This window comes from Dicentrarchus labrax, unplaced genomic scaffold (genome assembly GCF_905237075.1).
Source record: "Dicentrarchus labrax unplaced genomic scaffold, dlabrax2021, whole genome shotgun sequence".
Lineage (NCBI taxonomy): Eukaryota > Metazoa > Chordata > Actinopteri > Moronidae > Dicentrarchus > Dicentrarchus labrax.
Window position 1 is genome coordinate 7,761,703 of NW_026136710.1, and position 18,579 is coordinate 7,780,281.

An 18,579-nucleotide genomic window follows, 5' to 3' on the forward strand; every position below is an offset into this window, starting at 1 on the left:
GAAACCGTGTGGGCTTTCTCTATTACATTATGGGAACAAATTTCCGGTGTTAACTAGTAAACTACGGATGCATGTGACAGTGAGAGCAACAGGCTGACACACCTCACCTTCACTAGAAACCAATTACAAACCAATACAGCTGGATGTGCACTCTTATTCCTCTGTTGGAATAAAGAAACAAAAAGCACATGGTTGAACTGTAACACAGAGTTTATTTAGTCAACACCTGCAGGTACTACAGATATCATTTCATACAGAGAGATACAGATATGACCGGACAGAAAACACCACTCATGGACTCCTTACATCAAACTGCAGCTTAAAAAAATGCTTCCAAAACTGTCAAAATTAAAAACAATTATCAAGAATAAATGGATTTAAACAGATTAGATATTAAGGTTTGCATTACAGAGAGTCCATCACGGTGAGTGGCAGAAAATAAATCAAATAATAAGAGAGAAAAAAGAAAGAAAGAAATTGACCAAACCTGTCTTATGGTGCCATCTTCTTCCAAGAGAAAGTATCCTGGGCCTTTTTAACTACTCATGAAATGACTGTTCCTATGTAAATATATACACACACTTTATACAGCTCCTTGTCTTTCAATGAAAAACAAAAATTCTTAAAAATTTTCTTTTAACTATATCACACTGGCACGTTTATCCCAACTTAAAAGCAAAAGAACGACATTGAGGAAAATTCGCTCATTCAGTTTCTGGTGCAGAGTTAGCCAGCCGGATGAGGGAGCTGATACCTTCTCATCTGTCCATTAGCAAAATCTGAAGCTAGGTTAGTGCTAGCAGCCGGTTAGCTTAGCACAAAGACTGGAAACAGAGGGAAACAGCTAGCATGGCTGTGTGGAACACTACAGTACCAGCACCTGAAAGAAAAAGGCACTAACACATTGTTTGTTTTTTAAACCAAACAAACCAAAAAAAAAAAAAAAAAAAAGAGGATTAAAAACAATTCATTGTTTTACATGGGGTTACAAGAGAAGTTCAATTACTGCTCACAGGTAGCTAGCTAACTATACATCACCTGCTCTAAAAAGGGCAATTTTATATTAGTACAATTTGCTTTTTGTACGTATTAAACAAAACATAAAGTGTTAGCGTTAGAAGTGCTGGTAGGTGGATTATGTTGCCGCTGGACATAGCCAGGCTAGCTGTTTCCTGTCTTTATGCTAAGCTAAGCGGCTGCTGGCTATAGCTTCATATTTGCCACACACACACACACACACACACACACACGAAGTATTGATCTTTTCAATCAATATGATCTTTTCCTCTCCCAGAAACACATAACGATATTTCCCCAAAATGTCAAACTTCTCCATTAAAGCCCATCTTACAAAAAGCACTTCAGTTGACAGTGGAAAAGGATCTTGGCTGTTGTGTAAAAATTAAAAGCAGAATGGTTATTTAACCATCCAGAGACCATGCATCTTCATTTGAAGAGTGTGCTTGAGGGGAACAAAAACAAATAAATCACGTAATGTTCCTTACAAAAGATTACATTCTGCATGCTGTACTGAAATGAGGGAGATAAGGGCCAGGGGCGGCACACAACACCAAAAGTTATCACACAGATGAGTTTACTCCAATGACGGCACAAGACTCTCCTAAAAAATAATTACACCAGCACAGAAAAATGTTGTGGACTCCTCGTTTGCTGTTTGACAGCTTAAGATTTTTTTTAAAAACTCCTCAAAATAAAAATCGCAATTTATAGATAGATGGATGGTTGTAGAGTGTGATAGTGAGGGGAGGGGGCACATCTACCCAAAGCAGAGGAATGTAGGCTCTGAATAAAAGGAGCAAACAGTATGGCAGCATGGCTTCAATCTTCTTCTTCACTTCCTTGTTTCTAGAAGAACCGCCCGGAGTACTGCCTCACACTGAAATAAGAGACAGATAAAAAGGTGAGGACATTTCATGATAACATTAGGGAATATTTATTTCAACAGGACCTTGACACGGGGGTCACGAGCTGTTAATGCTAGATGCTGCAAACTGTTAGACATTTTTCATGTGGAGCACAATTGTTAGTATTAAAAAGTATGGCAAGGTCAAGGCTGAAAATAAATCGTCTGCAAGAAGCAATGTGACTGCTGAGACCAGCTTTAGCCATTTAGTGATGGGGAGGTGGGTGTCTGTGAACTGAACTGCTCTTTAAGATGAAATACCAGTGTAAGAAAAAAGAAAAAAAAAGGTGAAGACCCTTTTGTTCTGGCATAATGTTCTAATGCCCCCCCTACTGTTTGGGTCCCTTGATCTTCATATACTAAATGTTTATTCTTCAGTCTCCTTCCACCCTTGACAAAAACCCCACATCTATGTTTCCTCCCCTTGTCTCCATTGGTATTCCCATTGGTTGATCAATACCTATGTCTTATTTCCCTCTGAGTCCGATGTTCATCATGTCACGTCTGGTGACTGCCTGATCAATGGCTACCATTTACATACTGTCTAGTGTATTGGTCCATGTATAAAAGTACCTCATTTCATTTTCATTTCTCTGAGTCGGTAAGCTGACTCAGAGAAATTCAAATGAAATGAGGCTCTGTGTATGCAAGTTCACCAGGATGTCGGCAAAGTTTAATAAACTCACACCACCACAGCAAACCTGAACTGGACTTGAATGATTTTGACACTGATTTCAAATGTCAAATAAAAAGTTAAGTTTAATAAAATTATGGCTGCGAGTAATGCTTTTTTTTTAAATCATCAATTAATCTACCAGTTAATTTCTCGATTGATTGTTTTGTCCATAAAATGTCACTAAATTACTTAAAATTACATGAAAAACAGATACGAGATCTTCACACTTTAATTCAGATTCCAACAATGACAATTGAAAACATGCTTATTTTTACCGATCAGCTGTTCCTCAGTTTACTGTAATAAATTACAACGTTGCGATGTTTTGTAACAATGACATTAAAAACATGCTCCAAACTGCTGATTTGCTTCTGCACGCCAACAGTACATAACGTCAAGCTGCCGTAAAGTGGTGTCAGGTGCAGTTATTGGAGTAGCTTGATTACAAGTACATGAGCAGTATCGGACCAGATACTGGTATTGGTTCATCCCTACTCACATTTCAGGAAGCTGAAACCATAAAATGTTTTCCAAATTTTACTTAAAAGACTGAATACTGAGTGAATGAGTAACTGATTAGCAAAGCTTAGCTTTTTTTTACTGATCTTTGTCAACTAATGGACTGAAGAAACAAGAAAATAGCAGTAATAGTGAATGCAGTATATGGTGTAAAGTACAATGAACATCAACTGTGGTTGACAAACTTATGTTTTATGTATTTCACTATTAAGACTGTGTGTTTTACATGGCTGCATAACACATTTACCCATGGGAACAATGCAGTTAAGTAGTAAAGGTAGTGGATGAGCATACAGGCCATCCGAACAGACCGCACTGCTTCAATGAGATGAGTTTTTTTTCTCTTTTGAAGTATCACAGGAGCACATGCCTGTTCTGCAGCAGGTACTGGGCGTTCTGGATCTGGTCCTGTGTTCCTGTGATGGTGATGATGCGGTCCTCAGAGCCCTCTAGTGGTTCATCAATCTTGATGGATGCCCCAGACTCATGGCGGATCTGCTTGATCCTCTGGCCGCCCTTACCGATGATGGAGCCAGCAAGCTGCAAAAACAAGCACACAGGCCAATTGGAAATGGATTTAGGAGTGAAATGTGTTTTCTGTTTTCTTTTCTTTACTGCAAGAGTTATGTTTTGTTGAGAGTGAACAGATGTCTTACTCACATCTTTTGGGATGGTGACTTGTGTTGTGATGACTGGGCCTCCAATGTCACTGTATGAGCCTCTACCACCTACAGCAGGAGGTGGGAAGGAACATTTAAGGTGAATTTGGCTTTAACCTAAAGCATGCAACTAGAAGAAATAATCCCTTTAGGTTAGGAAGCAAGACACTGGGACAATAATAATCCATCCCCACTCACCGGACTGAAAGTGCTCCCAGGAAGAATTGTTGTCTTTGAAAATATTGGACAGGAAACAATAAAGTGAAAATAAAAAAACAGACCACATGGAAAAAGACAAGAGATAGTGTGATACAAATAACACAACAAACATCGAAGACTAGCTGTCTATGTGCTCTAACAATCATGTTAAAGGAAAATGAAGTTTTTCTCTTATTCATTGATGTAATTCCTTGGGTGTGGGATCATGTCGAAACCTGTTGCCACAGTTTTACAACAGAGTTTAAAGGGGGAAGCACCATGAGTGATCAGCGAACCAGACAGGTTTTAAACAACTGACCGATGAGTTCATTCTTGATCACCTTTTTTTATTATGTTTTAAACACATCCCAGTTTTGAAAAAAGCCCAAAGTTGAGTAAACCAAAATTAAACCAGTCACTCAAACAACAAAAAACATTTATTGGTGTGTTTACTTTTCTAAAAGCGGTTTGGATTATACACACTTTATTAGGTACATTTCCACAGTCTAATGCACTTCAATACAACTGTTTTGCCATCAAGTCTACTTTTATGATGCCTGTAAGGTGCAGTTTTCTTGACAGTCATAGGTGTTTTTTTTTTTTTTAAATTATATATGTTTTGGTCATAATTTTTTCTGAGGGTTTCAAATATTCTGGGCCCCTCATGATTGTAAACAGGGAGGACAAAACATTAGAAACACCTCTCAGTAGAATGTAATCCAGCAACACCACCTTTACCTTCTAACAAAACATATTTGAATTTCCAATAATGTCAACAAAATATTATGAGTTTTGTAAAGATAGATGCATTAGATTGAACATGTGTACCTAATAAAGTGGACACAGTGGTGCCCCAACATAACGTCTGAAACAATTGATGGCCGAAACTATAAAAGTGACTCCCAGATTAAAGTAAGACATGATTTTCCTTTGATGAAATAACTAAATCTGTGCTGGATTTACATAAACATCAACACTCACCATATCCGCCTCCGCTCTGCATTTCAGGATTGATTGGAGAAAATAAAAACATAAACATAAAACAGTTTTAATGGCACAATAATGCAATGCTATCAGAACCTTTTAAAGTTTTACACACACACACACACACACACACACACACACACACACACACACACACACACACACACACACACACACACACACACACACACACACACACACACACACACACACACACACACACACACACACACTTTTTGTATCCACAACAGTCTGAATTATCCGAGGCACACATTCAGCAAGGTGCTGGAAATGTTCCACAAGGATCTGAGTCTGTGCTGATTCCACAGCATTAAGCAGTGCCTGCACATTTTTCAGTGACATTCATGCTTCAAATATCCCATTGCACTTTATCTGAAAAAGTACATTATTGGTTTGAAATCGGAGGCCTGCGGGCCACTGAAACAATCTGAAGTAACGATGGGGCCATCCTGAGATGATTAGTGTTTTGTCAATATCTGTCTGGAATTACTTTTTTTTTTTTTTAAAAAGCTGACCACGGCAATGAAAAGATATGCCTGCTCAGCAATACAGTGATGTAATGGTGATAATAACTTCCATGGACCTTTTATATGCTCACTAAGCTGAAAAGCTGACTTGTAGACACACACACAGTCATTGATAAAAAGCACCTGAAAGCGTTAGCAGTGAGACCTGCAGTTTGAGTCCAACATGCATCATCTATTGGCAAGAGCAGGATTGGCAACAGCTGCAGCAGTTCAGCACTGCAGATGTAGACATGTTGGTGTGTGCCATTGACGGCAAAGGACAGGAAATTCTTGTGCGAATTTGATACTTGTGACGCTTGGAGGCACATTATTTTCTATTAATAGCTGGTGTGCAAGTCTTATGTGTTATCATGAGTTTAGTACATTATTGGACAGCAGAAGATGAAAACATTGCCGGGTCTGACATGAATCCATGAATCCTTCCTGACTTGTATCAGTGGGTCAAGCTGGTGCTGGTGATCTAATGGTGTGGGGAATATCTTTTTTGCCTTTAATTCCAATTAAGCAAAATTTAAATGCTACAACCTCCCTGAGTATTGTTGCTGACCATGTCCCTTTATAGCCACAGTCAACCCATCTTTGACAAACTATTTAAATGCTAACAACACTCCCATGCAAAGTATTGTTGCTGACCATGGTCCCAAAACAAATTATAATTCTTTGTTTATAGCCACAGTCAACCTATATTTAGATGGAATCTTTGACAAACTAATCAAAACAAAAAATTATACATTGGGTGGAAAGTACACATTCAACTCATATCTATCCATTACAACATACCGTGTCATATTTCCCATAGCCATAAAGGTTCTAGATAGATATTTTAGGACGCTTAACATTTAAACAGTAGTGAAATTACGTTTACAGCAGGGTGCAGACATTTTGAAATGAAATGAACGGAACTGTGTAGCCAACATATCTGCAGCAACTGGGCGATACCATCATGTCAACATGGACCACCAGCACAATGTTGAACCATTGCCATGGGAATGAAGACTGTGCTGGCTGTAAAGTCAAACCAGCTCAAATAATTTTGGTTAGTCTGGACTGAAGAACAGAGGCTCTAAACAATTGTTTTAATTCTAAGAGGATGCCATGAAAAACTTTTTTTTTTAAATAATATTGGATGCTCAGATATATAGATATGTCACTGAACCATTTTACATTAAAGCAGTCACAGGTAGCAACTCATTGGGAAAAGAAACTTGAAAATGGGTCAGAATATGAAAACTTATTTAGTGCTTGACCCCTTTTTAAAGAAAAAACTAACTGGGATATTAGTTTTTTTATAGACTTGCCCATATTTAGGACATTTAAATACACAGTAATAATTTGCTTTTATCTATTTGTTAATAGATCTGTCTTAATTAGAGCAAGGTCATACTAAAAATAAAAACATACATATCTGTTATTTGAGCATGTTGAACCTTTGCAGCCTTCTCCATTACTACATGCAGTAAACCACATGTATTTATAAAGCTTTCAGATCAGTAAAAAAAAAAAAAGAAGCTTTTTTTAATTATCTATTTTCTCATCATCATGTTTAAGTAATTGTTCATCTCTTGGGGCTCACCCTGCTGAGAAAGACACGTCTCTTATTTATGCTCAAGCAAACCATGTTTATCCTTAAAGCTCAAGAATGAATTGACATCTATTGATATTTATTTGATCAAATGTTTTCTTCTACTTCTTATTGGAACAATTTGCTTTCAGCTAAGACCTGAAGGGAATCTGTTCAGTTATTGCTTTGGTTTCAGCTCAAGTTCATTTGCTAGCCTGGTGGATCTCTGGACTACGTACTCAGCTGCTCTGTGGTAACCAAGGAGACAACTGTTGCCAGGCAACAACAGGCCGAGATCAGTGTGCACACACAGTGAAAAAGCAGCACATTGTCCATGCCTCTGTGCTTGTACTACACTCAGAAAAAGGAATTCCAATCTCCTCATATGAAAAAATTATTCACAAACACCTACTGCACACAACTAAGAGGCTACAAACACACAGCCTCGCGTTACAGCGGCACCTGTAAGCACAGACGGCACTCACCATGCTGTCGTAACGGTCTCCTCTGCCTCTTCTGTCGCTACAGAAAAAAAGGTATGCATTAATATAGTTTGTCTACTCAAGAGGACACTTAACACTACAGTATCAAGCAGGTCAGCATTGTTAGATTGGTATTTAGAAAACTGTGAATGTGAAAGAACATGCAGACTCTACAGATGACCTGTGATCAGACTCTGAATCAGGGCTGGTGGGTTGACATTCTGCTTCTGAGCAACTATCACCGATATCTGTTGCTCTACTTTTGAGAGAAATTAAACTGTTAACAATCCAACTGTATTCACCTTGGTCTGTCGTCCATGCTGCCGTGATAGCTGCCATGTGAGAACCTGTCTCCCCTGCAAACAATGACAGACAGGGAAAGTGTGTTGGAAAAATAAAATGTAAAAGTCTAACTGTATCTAAACACTGCAGTTTAATTTATTTGCTCCAGGACAAGGAAACATTATACATTCTTGCCTCAAGTCATACAGACAGACAGGCAACTAAGCATCGCTACATAGATTCATGTAGGGAAATCAAATTCTGGTGACAGAAAGCAAATCATGCATGTGTCTTTTGATAATGCTGATTTTATCTGAAAAAAAAAAAAAAAAAAAAAACACCAGCATCTTGTATATCATGAATGACAAACTGACAGAAACAGGAAAAGAAGGCATTTGGTATCATAATTTTAAGAGAAGATAGTTACTGTGTGGTCACTACATCACACGTTTCACTAATTTTTCATTTGAAGCTGCCAAAATACACACATGAATTTGACATAAACTAAACATGCCTGTGGTTTAAGAGCCTCCTCTTTAGACGGTCTCAGTTTGGTAATTTTAGTCCACACCTGATTAACAACTTTCACCAGATAAAACAAACCGAACCACTCGGGGAAATGCACCAGAGTTAGTTTCAACAGGTTAGGTTTGAAAGCACCCATAGTAAGTGACCCCCTCCTCACCCTCCTCTTGGTGGCGGTGGCGGGGGAAGAGGCAGGTTACGTGCACGGCTGCCCCCTCGTCCACCTCTGCTCAGTGGCGGTGGGGGACCCCGACGGGGGCTCATGTCGTCGTAGTCCCTTCTGGAGGGAGGCATGGGTCTGTTGCCACGAACTGGGGGCATGCGCTCAAAGCCCCCACGCACACGAATGGGAAAGCCACCTATTGGTCGTCTGCCTCTCTCCTCGAATAACATGGTGAACCCACCGTAGTCATATGTCTCATCGTAGAAATTGGGGTCATAAGGCTGAGCACGACCTTTGATTGGTGCCTGCAAAATGAAGGCAAAGGAAATTATAGAGAAAAGATTGTAAAAGACTGCACTGTTCACAAATGATAATGACTTTAAATATATCGTTAAAACTATGAACTTCAGCCTCTAATCTCATAACTATTCCTTACATCTGCATGAGGTGAAACACACCACTGTACAAAGTATGTTGAGGCTTTCAACTGATCTCAGAGATGTAAACTGACCTCTGACACCAGCTCCAGGATAACTTTTATACATTCAATGACACGTTCTGGCTTTCCTCCCACCAAGACGACCCTGTCAGTGGAGTGTGGACAGCACTCCTGGAACAACTTGATGGTGGTCTGGGTGTTCTAGTGCACAGAAACATGAAAATGTTAGGCTCATAACCAGAAAATCAAATTCACTTATTGCTTTGCTACTGAACTCGCTGATGACACCAGCAAATAAGTACTTCTTACATTCATTTATGTAATGTAATTATTGCTACTGCAACTCACAGAATACAAGTAACAATTATGATTCAAATAATTCATCTTTAGGCCTACTGTTGCAGAGCATCATGGCGAGGCTCCTGCTAATCTGGACTCTGTCCTACCTCTCTCAGCTCCTTTATCTTGGCACCTTTAACCCCGATGATGCCTCCTGCCAAGCTCTGATGGATCAGCAGGCGAAGCTCACTGTCAAAATCAATCCCACTGTAATGCTGGTACTAAAGAAACACAAAGCAAGATCATTCATGTCAGATCGGCCTGAAATTCATCCCATTGCTGATTAACAAAGCATTTCTGCAATTAGATACTCAATATAGCCAATGTGAAATAAAACTGATGGCCATCCTAATGTATGCAAAAGTAACACGAATCTATAAGGAAAATGAAAACAAACATGTTTAAAGCAGAACACACTGAGCTATATATCAAGAGAAAATTATAAATTTTTTAAATATTGGGGTTTATCAATACTAGAAGTGTTATACCTGTATTGATGATGAACAGTAATATTTAACATTTTAAATATTGATATCAAGCTAATAATGTAAATGTAAGTAATGTAAATAATCCAGCGACTCAAATGCTGTTTCTTTCCGTTCTCGCTTTTTAGTTCACACTCTGTGTAATTGTTCTTTTTGTATAGTAACGGTTACAGACTCTCTCCACCTCGCTACACTTGTATTTTGAGTGTAAATTATTTGGCAGACGTGTAATTTGGAAAAATATATCCATGGTCAACAAAGTAAGATGCATAATGTGTTATAAGGCACACAAAAACCTGGAGAAATAGACATGTGATCTTTCACTTTAATGACTGGACACATCTGAAGCAATGTGCTCTACGTCTCCTACATGGGAGTGGACTGGCCTGGTTATGAAGAAGGCTATTGTAACCTGAACAAATGAGTCTTAAAGTAAAGGGTTGCGAGGCCGGTTAGGGCAGTTTTGTTACATAATGCTGAGGTTGGGGTTTGGTTATTTTGTTCATGCATGTTGTGTAAGCAAATCAATCCGCAGTGCATGCTGCATTAGCCCGGGGCACTACAGATCTGTAGTAAATTAAATGAGGCAGAAATATATCTTTGAGTGTTCAGATTCAGGTGTAAAAAATCTGGTGTAAAACGGTCAGATCATGTCTTAAAGACAGTTATTATCCAGGTTTAGGTCTCAGTTTAAAGATGCTCTGTGGAGTTTTATTGTAAACAAACAAAACTTATGTTTACATTCAGAGTTCCTCACCAAAACGCACTATGTATATCTTTGAGGTCTAACAACTGTTTTGAATGACATACCTTCTTCATAAAACCTGAATCTTGAATTGTTTACATCCATGCTTACAAGGTAACGGTCTTCTTCACTGACCTTGGTTGGCACATTTCTACATCTGTTGGCACATTACTGCCACCAACTGTCAATGAGTGGAACAGCACAAAACCAAAAGGACGATTACAGACTGTATAACAAAGTGCACGTAGCTTCCGGGTCTGAAAAGTAAAGCCAATGCTCATTTGCCATCAAGGGGCGACTGCACTGATTGCAAAAAGAAGAAGGATTGTATAGAAATCTATGAGGAAATTAACCTACTTCTTGCTTGATTACCTCAGTAAACCGTTTTCTAATCAGTGTCCTCAGGTTGTCAGTCAAATCTACCCCACATTCCTCCCTGGCTCCACCCTCTCGTCCAAATATGCCCACTTCTGGCAAACCCAATAATGAACTCAAGGCTTCAAAACAGTAGTCCACAAACCTATCACTGACGTCACCATGGCTACGTCCACTTCTCTATACAGTGTATGGGGAGGATGTTAATTGCACTGCCTGCGTGTCCATTTGGGTGCTTCACATGGTGCCTTTAAGGCTTGTGCAGAACTTCGAATTCTGCATTTTAATTACCAAATGGAAGTTTTTTTCTATTCTATTAATTCCAACAGGCAACAAATTTCAAAAGCCAATGTCATCAATCATCCCGGGCTGCCCTCTGTTCATGTACACATAATTAACAAGTTAATTAACATGGCGGCCTACCTCCTCTAGAGTTGGTATGATTTTCAGAAGAATCTCTCCAATAGTGTCGATGCTGGCATTCACACTCAGGATCCTGTCAGGAACCATTTCGGCCAGAAGGAAGCAAGGCATTACAAGGGGGACAAGAAGTAGAACACAAAGCAAAATCTGACAAAAAGCAGTCCAGCAAACAGTTACTGACAAACTTACAAAACGTTTCAAACTATAAAAAAGGAAAAATTAAGACTGCTGCACACTACGCACAATTATAACTTTTCCCCAACACTACAATGATTAAATAAGCAGCTGACATGCACTCAATCTAATATCATTATAAGTAAGAGAAGACTTGGGAGGATGGGCAGCTTCAGAACGGCTCAAATTAACGTGAGACTGGCCACACAGAGTTTTGGGGTGGGGGTGGGGGTTGGGGGGGGGGGGGGAGAAAGAGAGAGAGATCTTCTATTACCATCCCACCACCAGCCAGTTGGGGAAAAGGAACATCAACTGAAACAAAAGCTTGCCATGACAATTGCGCCACCAGCACACCTTCTCATTGTGATCAGGGGTTGGGGAAGAGGGGAGAGGTGGGCAGTAGAAAAGAGTAAGACAGCAGAGGGGTTGAGGTGGGGAAGGAAATGTGAGTGGTTACCAACTACTTTGTGGCACAGGACAGGAGCAGGGGTGGAGGAGTTGGGGGAGAGGGGGGTGGGGGTGGGGTGGGTGGGTATGAAAGGTTTGGCAAGGCAGCTCTGATCTGATGTGGCCTGAGAGAAATTTAACAGAAGGGATGCAGCACAATAAAATAAAGACATTAATGAGTGACAAGAGCGGGGGACGGAGCCTCCAGACAAGAGACAGTGCCTTCTCAGAAATCATGGACAGTGATGCTGAAAACAGTGGGGGAGGGAGGGGGGGGGGAGGGGGAGGGAGGTAAGGGGGGCCAGGTGGGCCACAGAGGACAGAGCGAGAAAAAGATGTCTGCTTTCCACAAGTTTCATGGTAAAAATTAAACATCACAGCAAGGGAAAACAACATCCAACAGCTGTGTCGCTAACCATTTAATACCAACTACTTGGTAGTGGGTTGTCAGTGATTCTCTGTATGGACAATAAACTGTAATGAGAAAAAGTCCAACTCAATGGAGATGCTTAAAATGGACAGAAAAATCAAAGGGAACAATACACGTCTTTTACAAGTGGAGGAGGAAGGGGGGAGGTGTTTGGGGGAGGGGGGGGTATACTGTCATGTATATAAAAATGTTAAAATGAAACAGAAGGCAGGTTATCAAAGACATGTGTTTCACTGTTCTAATCAGGCAGTGAGGCAATAACTGGTGGGACATACCGCTCTGGGCCACTGCTGTCTGGGACTGATACACTGGCATTGTACTGCATGGGCCGAGGTGGTGGTGGTGGTGGTTGTGGTGGTGGTTGTGGTGGAGGAGGAGGTTGGCATTGGGCGGGGGCATTCAATCACAAGATGTCAAGTTAGGTGCCCGTTTAAGGAGGGGCACGGTTTATGGGCGGGGCCAACCGGGAGTGTCAGGTGGGCGGGCGGGCGTTCAGGGGCGGGCGGAGGTTGGGCCAACGTCAAGGTGGGCAACGCAGGAGGGGCATGTCGATCCAGTACATGGGCAACGGAGGAAGGTGGCCAAAAATAAAAGCAAAAAAGTAAAAGGAGAAGGGAAGAGGGGGAGAAGGAATACATTTTAATTGAATACACGCTATACTTTGACCCAAAAGTGAAATGAGAGACTTGAAACTGTGGTGAGTGAAGAAGAACAGGAAGTGTGACCTGGACAAAGATAAGTATAAAAAAACAGGCTGGAGAACTATAGAGATTTACATCCCTGGAAGGAAAAAAAAAAGAAGAAAAACAAAAAAAAGACTATATCCACTCAGGCTTTCAGGCACCTGTTGTCACTTCAAGGTCAAACAAAGCTTCAGCACTTTGAGGGGAACTGGAATCAGGTTGAAACTCACAAGAGGACAAAATCCAACAGATCTGTCTAACAAGGCCTTCCTGGTCTGTCCACATGAGCCAACTTGGTTTCATAGTGATCTTGGACTAACAGTGCATGTCAATTCTTGATGTATGTCAATGTATAAAGCTTGCTGGTGAGAGCTGTTTCTGTGGGAATCCAATGAATAAGGGGATTTGAATTAATTGCAATTTAGGTTAGGGTCCTTTCAATTTAAACTCGGCACGTTTTCTCCTCAGCTGGAGAAATGTTAGCAGCGTTTTATCCGTTTACTCACATCTGTGCGTAGGGCTTTTATGTTCTTGCCACCCTTTCCAATAACAGCACCGGCATTCTGTGGAGAAAAACAAGGTTTTCCTTAGAAAAAAAGAAACAAACAAACAGCAGTGTGGTCCAATAACTAACGGTGTGTGAAGGAGTCTTTACTTTGCTCTGAAGCAGCACACGCAGCTCCACCATCTCGTCTGCGTTGCGAGAACGTTTGAAGGCCTGCTCCTCGTCCATGTCCTCCGCTGGCCGTTTACCTGAGAGGGAAGACAATCCGAGTCAACTCTGAGCCGGACAGCCATTCTGTACAAGGTATTCATTGGTTATAATGGAAGTCCTGGTTAATAACTTTAACGTCACTCAGTAGAATGTGACAATTTCCAACTTTGGCACTCCCATATGGCAGTATAAGCCCGCTCCTTTGCATTCTTTAATTCCTTAAACTTTTCCATGTTTAACCCGGATTATTACACTTTTCTATAAAATAAAATATTGCTACAATCTTCTATTAACACATAAAAATGCTACACATGGTGTAAAACTACTGATCTAATATTTAGAAGAAGAAAAAAACGTCAAGGGGAACCAAATTATCATTATTAGTCACAGCCACAGAAGGATTAATACAAGTGACAAAAATATAAATACATGGCGAGTGCTAGGTCTACAGTATGTTCCACCCCAAGAATTGGTTTCATTCAGCAGCCAACTGTATCCTGGAATTTGTCCAGCACCACCATGTACCCTTCCTGGATTAAAACATGGGCAGATCTGCTCAGGGCCCACAGAACAGTAGTATCTTGGACAGGAGAATCCCTCAACCATCTGACATGTCCACATGCTATGTAGTGCCAGCCAGAAATGTTCAGGTTTTTTTTTTCCTCCCTTTTTCCTCCCTTGAGTGAACTAATTACCCAGCAAATCTACACGCTAGATTTTCAAGCTGGATGTAACACATCACAGGCTCAGTTCATTTTCTACTTAATGCTCGAGTTCATTCATGTGGTTTAAATTACGGTCATGAATGGGCTTTATCAGAATGAAGATATGTGTATGATCTTACCATTAGTGTCAGTGTTGCTGAAAGTGTTGTCTTCGTCCTGCTCTTCGATTTTCACCTCCATTGTCTTGCACCTGCACTGGAATGCAAACAGGCTCCTCTCCCTGGATCTGCCAGGGGGGGAAAAAAAGGGGCGGGTGGCAATAATACAATCAGCCTGGCAACACACGACACATACAAACATCTAATCAGATATCCTAAATTAGGCAGCTACTAACAACAATGTTTCTAATATCAGTTAATCTGCTTATTTTTTTTAGCTACAATACATCCAATATGCCGATCACATGTTTCCACAGCCTGACGTGACATCTTCAAATGACTTGTTTTGTCTGGAACCCAAAGATATTCACTTAACTACCACATAAAATGAGGAAAAGCAGATATTTATTTTGACAATTTTGCATGACACCTGTCTGTGAAACAACTAATCGATTATTACTAGTTGCAGATCATTTTCTACTACTTGATTTAACACTTCAGCTCTAATTGTAATAGCTGACAAGTCAGGCTAATGAAGACAAATCCTATGAAATCACAAGTCAAATACGTATGCATGCAGCAGCATGAATGTCGTCTGGATGGCTCAGTGAGAATCTGGGATGAATACGGGCGTAAGAAAACATCGCAAAAGTTTGTTTTGTGATATTGTATCAATTCTCAAAAACACTGTATTGATATTATTGTGTTTAAACCCCCAACCGGTAGATAGCCATGTTGTAAACTGAGCGGTGTGAGGTTGGATGTTACAGAGATTGTGATAAATATACAAATGCAGATAACCACTGCTCTGGTTGCATTAAAAAAAAAATCAACTGTATGCAGGCCAAGCAGCTGGATGGAAGGGAAAGAGGGGGAAGAGAGAGAGAGAAACTTTGGCTGCTGGAGTAAGGACTTCAGACTTAGCACAGTGCAGGCTGTGCCAGGTGAATAACCCCAAAGTGAACTTTATTTACTCAGATTTTTTTACCTCGTAACCCCTGTATCGTGATCTATCTATTGTATCCTTGCCAATACAGAGTTGAACACTATAAATACAGTCTCATGGGTCCTTCGTATAACTACCCTGCATGAGATTTACAGTCCACCTACATGCACTGCCCACTGTTGCTAGTTGAACACTGTAAAAAGGCAGATGGGACCTTTCAGAGAGCACCTCTTCTCTCTTGTGCTGAGGCCTTGCTACGTTACAGGGAGATGCTGGTCAACGCCTACATACATTTAGGAATAAGCAGCACCCATTTTAACTACAGTGGGTTTTCTCTCAGGAGCATCCACAGCCTCCCCTCATCCTCCCCCCTCTCCCTCTCCCACCCCCAATGCATGACAGGTTCTGCAGAAAATACACATATTCTTAGGTGCATTTTTTTTTTGTATATGTGTATATATATATATATATATATATATATATAGATAGATAGATTAGTGCCATCCGGGAACAAATTAGCCATTTGTGGATCACTCATCACGCACTGTAACTTGATATATCTTACACCCCCCCCACACACACATTTAAAAAAATATATATATACAACTATATCTAAAACAGCTGCAAGAAACTGCGCAATTCCCTACACTTAAAAAAAGAAGGGTTGTCACCTGAAACAGAAGTTAGCTAACCACCTTTCTTCGCGGTGTAGCTAAGTTGACAAGACTCCGCTAAGCTAACACCTCTGAGCTAAGCTAGTTAGCCTCTCTCTCTCTCTCTCTCTCTCTCTCTCTGTGTGTGCGTGTGTGTGTGTGTGTGTGTGTGTGTGTGTGTGTTTTTTGCGAGGCGTGTCTCCCAGTCCACAGTGTACACGTTGCGACTGCACATTTCCAACACCGAGAATAACATGAGCACAGCAGCTAAACAAATCCAGCTCCCCCCTCCTCCTCCTCCTCCTCACCGCCTCCCTCCTCTCCCTGTTTTTTTTTTTTAATACAATATGTCAGCGCTGAAAATCTGAATTATACGAACCGTTAGCTGACAAACGGCTCAACTGACACCGCGTTCAAACACACCGGATTTAGACACCACATTTAAACGGTACAGGCAAACAAACCTGCAGCAAAACCACGTTCACTGCGGTCGTCCACGGGTTTCCTCTCGCCCAGGAGCGCTCGCACGTTTTCAGCATGGAGAGAAGACGCCACTGTGGGGATGAGCTCGATTCGTCGACACTCACCCGGTTGGTTGCTGCATACGCTTGTCAAAAGTCAGTGCGAGCGGGCGGAGCTAAGACACGCTTTATATAAAAAAAAAAAAAAAAAACTACCCGTACCCGTGTGGCCTTCGCAGGACAATTTATCAAACTCTCCCTGGGTAGTTAAGAGAGGTTTTGGTGTCCAGAGTTGAGGCTCGCAGGCGGCTGCGACCCCGCCCCCCGCCACCACGCCCCCGCCAGACACTCCCATCAACAGCCACTGTCTGACCTGCTGGGTGAGGGTTTTATTGTCCTGGATTTGACTGTCAGGTTAGTTTAAAGACATATTTATTGCAGTGGTTCCCACCTTTTTTTTATTTATCATTTAGTAAACTGACAACCCCACATCACACAGTGACATATATATATTATGAATATTCCATATTATATTTAAAACTGTTTAATAAACTGAAATAGTGAACTCCGTAACGCCAAGGAGTCTGTGTAAAAGGAGTGATTTGGATGCAGATTATTTCCTGTTTGGTAAATGTTTAATACAATTATCTGTCTGTATTACACACACACACACACACACACACACACACACACACACACACACACATTTAACAGTCATACAGACTTAAAAGGCTTCTTTTTTTGACAAATTCAGTGTTTTCTTATCCATGATGCTTGGCTGGCCATTCTTCTATTATACAATGTAACAATTTATTTTACATTTCTTCACAGAAGTAAACCAAATGCTGACATAGAGTACTCCTGTGTATATTTTCGAAGTTTTCTTACACCCATTAAAAATCAAGAAGGCCTCGCGACCACCCCATGAAGCTTTGGTGACCCCTAGGGGTGTCCCGACCCCCAGATTGGGAACCAGACAATATGGAATATATTCACCTGTCTTGCCTGCCATGCATAAGATAATTATACAGTGCAGTTAAGATCATTGTATCTGGAGAAATCAGGTGTGATAAAGGTATTTATTTTATTCACAGAGAAGGGACTGAAGAATGTAATTGAGGAGTGGATTCTTAACACAAAAAAAAAGAACATGCACTTCAACAAAAGTAAGTTGAAATTGATTTTTTAACTCATCCTTTTGGTGCAAATGGGAGACAGTGAGCCGCCAGGTCAAGACAGCCCTGTTATAAGTAACTAAACATGAAACTTTGGATGATAAAAACCTTTTAACAGTCATGTGTGAAGTTGAAACCGTATAGCAAATCCATAAATCTTAAATCCTAACCACCAAGTTTATGTCATCCTCACAATATTGCTGCTAGACGTTGATAATACCAAGTTCAACCTTGAATATTGTGTTGATTTCACAACCAAAACATGAATCATGAATCCTAAGTGAGTGTGTGATATCATAATAAAAATGACACTAAAACAGAACTATTGTTCGTATTCACTCAGGTGAGAGTGTAACGGCGTGCACAGTGGTGGCAATCCATAGACCGAGAGACAGTGGATAGTACAGGATGTAGATCGGTGGGCTGAGTCACGGCTGCATCACTGCACGCAAGGTTCAAGACAAGTCTGCCACCAGCTGGTTCAGGAAGAGGTAGGAGCAGAGATGGAGGAGTTGAAGAGTTGGATGATGGAGGAGTGGCACCAAACTGAATGTACAAGAGGAGGAGGATCTCTTGGTCTGACATGTAACTCCTCTACAGCTTATGTCTTTCTACAGGTGCAAGACAAAGTGTTCCCCAGGACGAAGCGCCTCAAAAGAACATCATCTAGGTTTCAAGCAACAGAACATTTAAAGAGATGAAATATAAAATCTGAATGTATGCTTCGAATTCACAAAGAGAGAAA

The 18,579-nt window shown here is 40.7% G+C and overlaps 1 protein-coding gene and 1 long non-coding RNA gene across 7 annotated transcripts; one reads left to right on the forward strand and one right to left on the reverse strand.

Moving 5' to 3' along the window:
• Nucleotides 1–192: 192 nt before the first annotated feature.
• On the reverse strand, nt 193–16,932 carry hnrpkl (heterogeneous nuclear ribonucleoprotein K, like). 6 transcript variants are annotated; one of them, XM_051413474.1, is made up of 16 exons: nt 16,663–16,931; nt 14,621–14,727; nt 13,717–13,814; nt 13,568–13,624; nt 12,654–12,697; nt 11,328–11,400; nt 9,407–9,520; nt 9,033–9,161; nt 8,519–8,826; nt 7,854–7,907; nt 7,555–7,585; nt 4,958–4,973; nt 3,977–4,009; nt 3,780–3,847; nt 3,490–3,659; nt 193–1,897 (listed from the first exon to the last, which is right to left on the reverse strand). In XM_051413474.1, exons 2-16 carry the CDS (start codon nt 14,679–14,681, stop codon nt 1,867–1,869), a joined length of 1,287 nt encoding a protein of 428 aa, XP_051269434.1. In that variant the 5' UTR covers nt 14,682–14,727; nt 16,663–16,931; the 3' UTR covers nt 193–1,866. The 6 variants fall into 6 exon arrangements, with proteins under 6 accessions (XP_051269434.1, XP_051269432.1, XP_051269433.1 ...); XM_051413472.1 differs by having other exon boundaries at nt 7,555–7,591; nt 16,663–16,930; XM_051413473.1 differs by lacking the exon at nt 16,663–16,931 and adding an exon at nt 16,217–16,367 and having other exon boundaries at nt 7,555–7,591.
• Nucleotides 16,933–17,000: 68 nt separating this feature from the next.
• Nucleotides 17,001–18,579, forward strand: LOC127370957 (uncharacterized). Its single transcript, XR_007886320.1, has 3 exons — nt 17,001–17,073; nt 17,754–17,825; nt 18,178–18,579. It is a non-coding gene; the product is annotated as an uncharacterized LOC127370957 (long non-coding RNA).

Excerpts from the sequence above, each read along its gene's own strand:
- hnrpkl (XM_051413472.1), bottom strand. The coding sequence starts at position 14,681 with ATGGAGGTGAAAATCGAAGAGCAGGACGAAGACAACACTTTCAGCAAC. Across the intron at positions 9,521-11,327 it reads TCATACCAACTCTAGAGGAG|TACCAGCATTACAGTGGGAT; the intron begins GTAGGCCGCCAT and ends GTGTTTCTTTAG. Across the intron at positions 7,592-7,853 it reads AGCATGGACGACAGACCAAG|CGACAGAAGAGGCAGAGGAG; the intron begins GTGAATACAGTT and ends TTTTTTCTGTAG.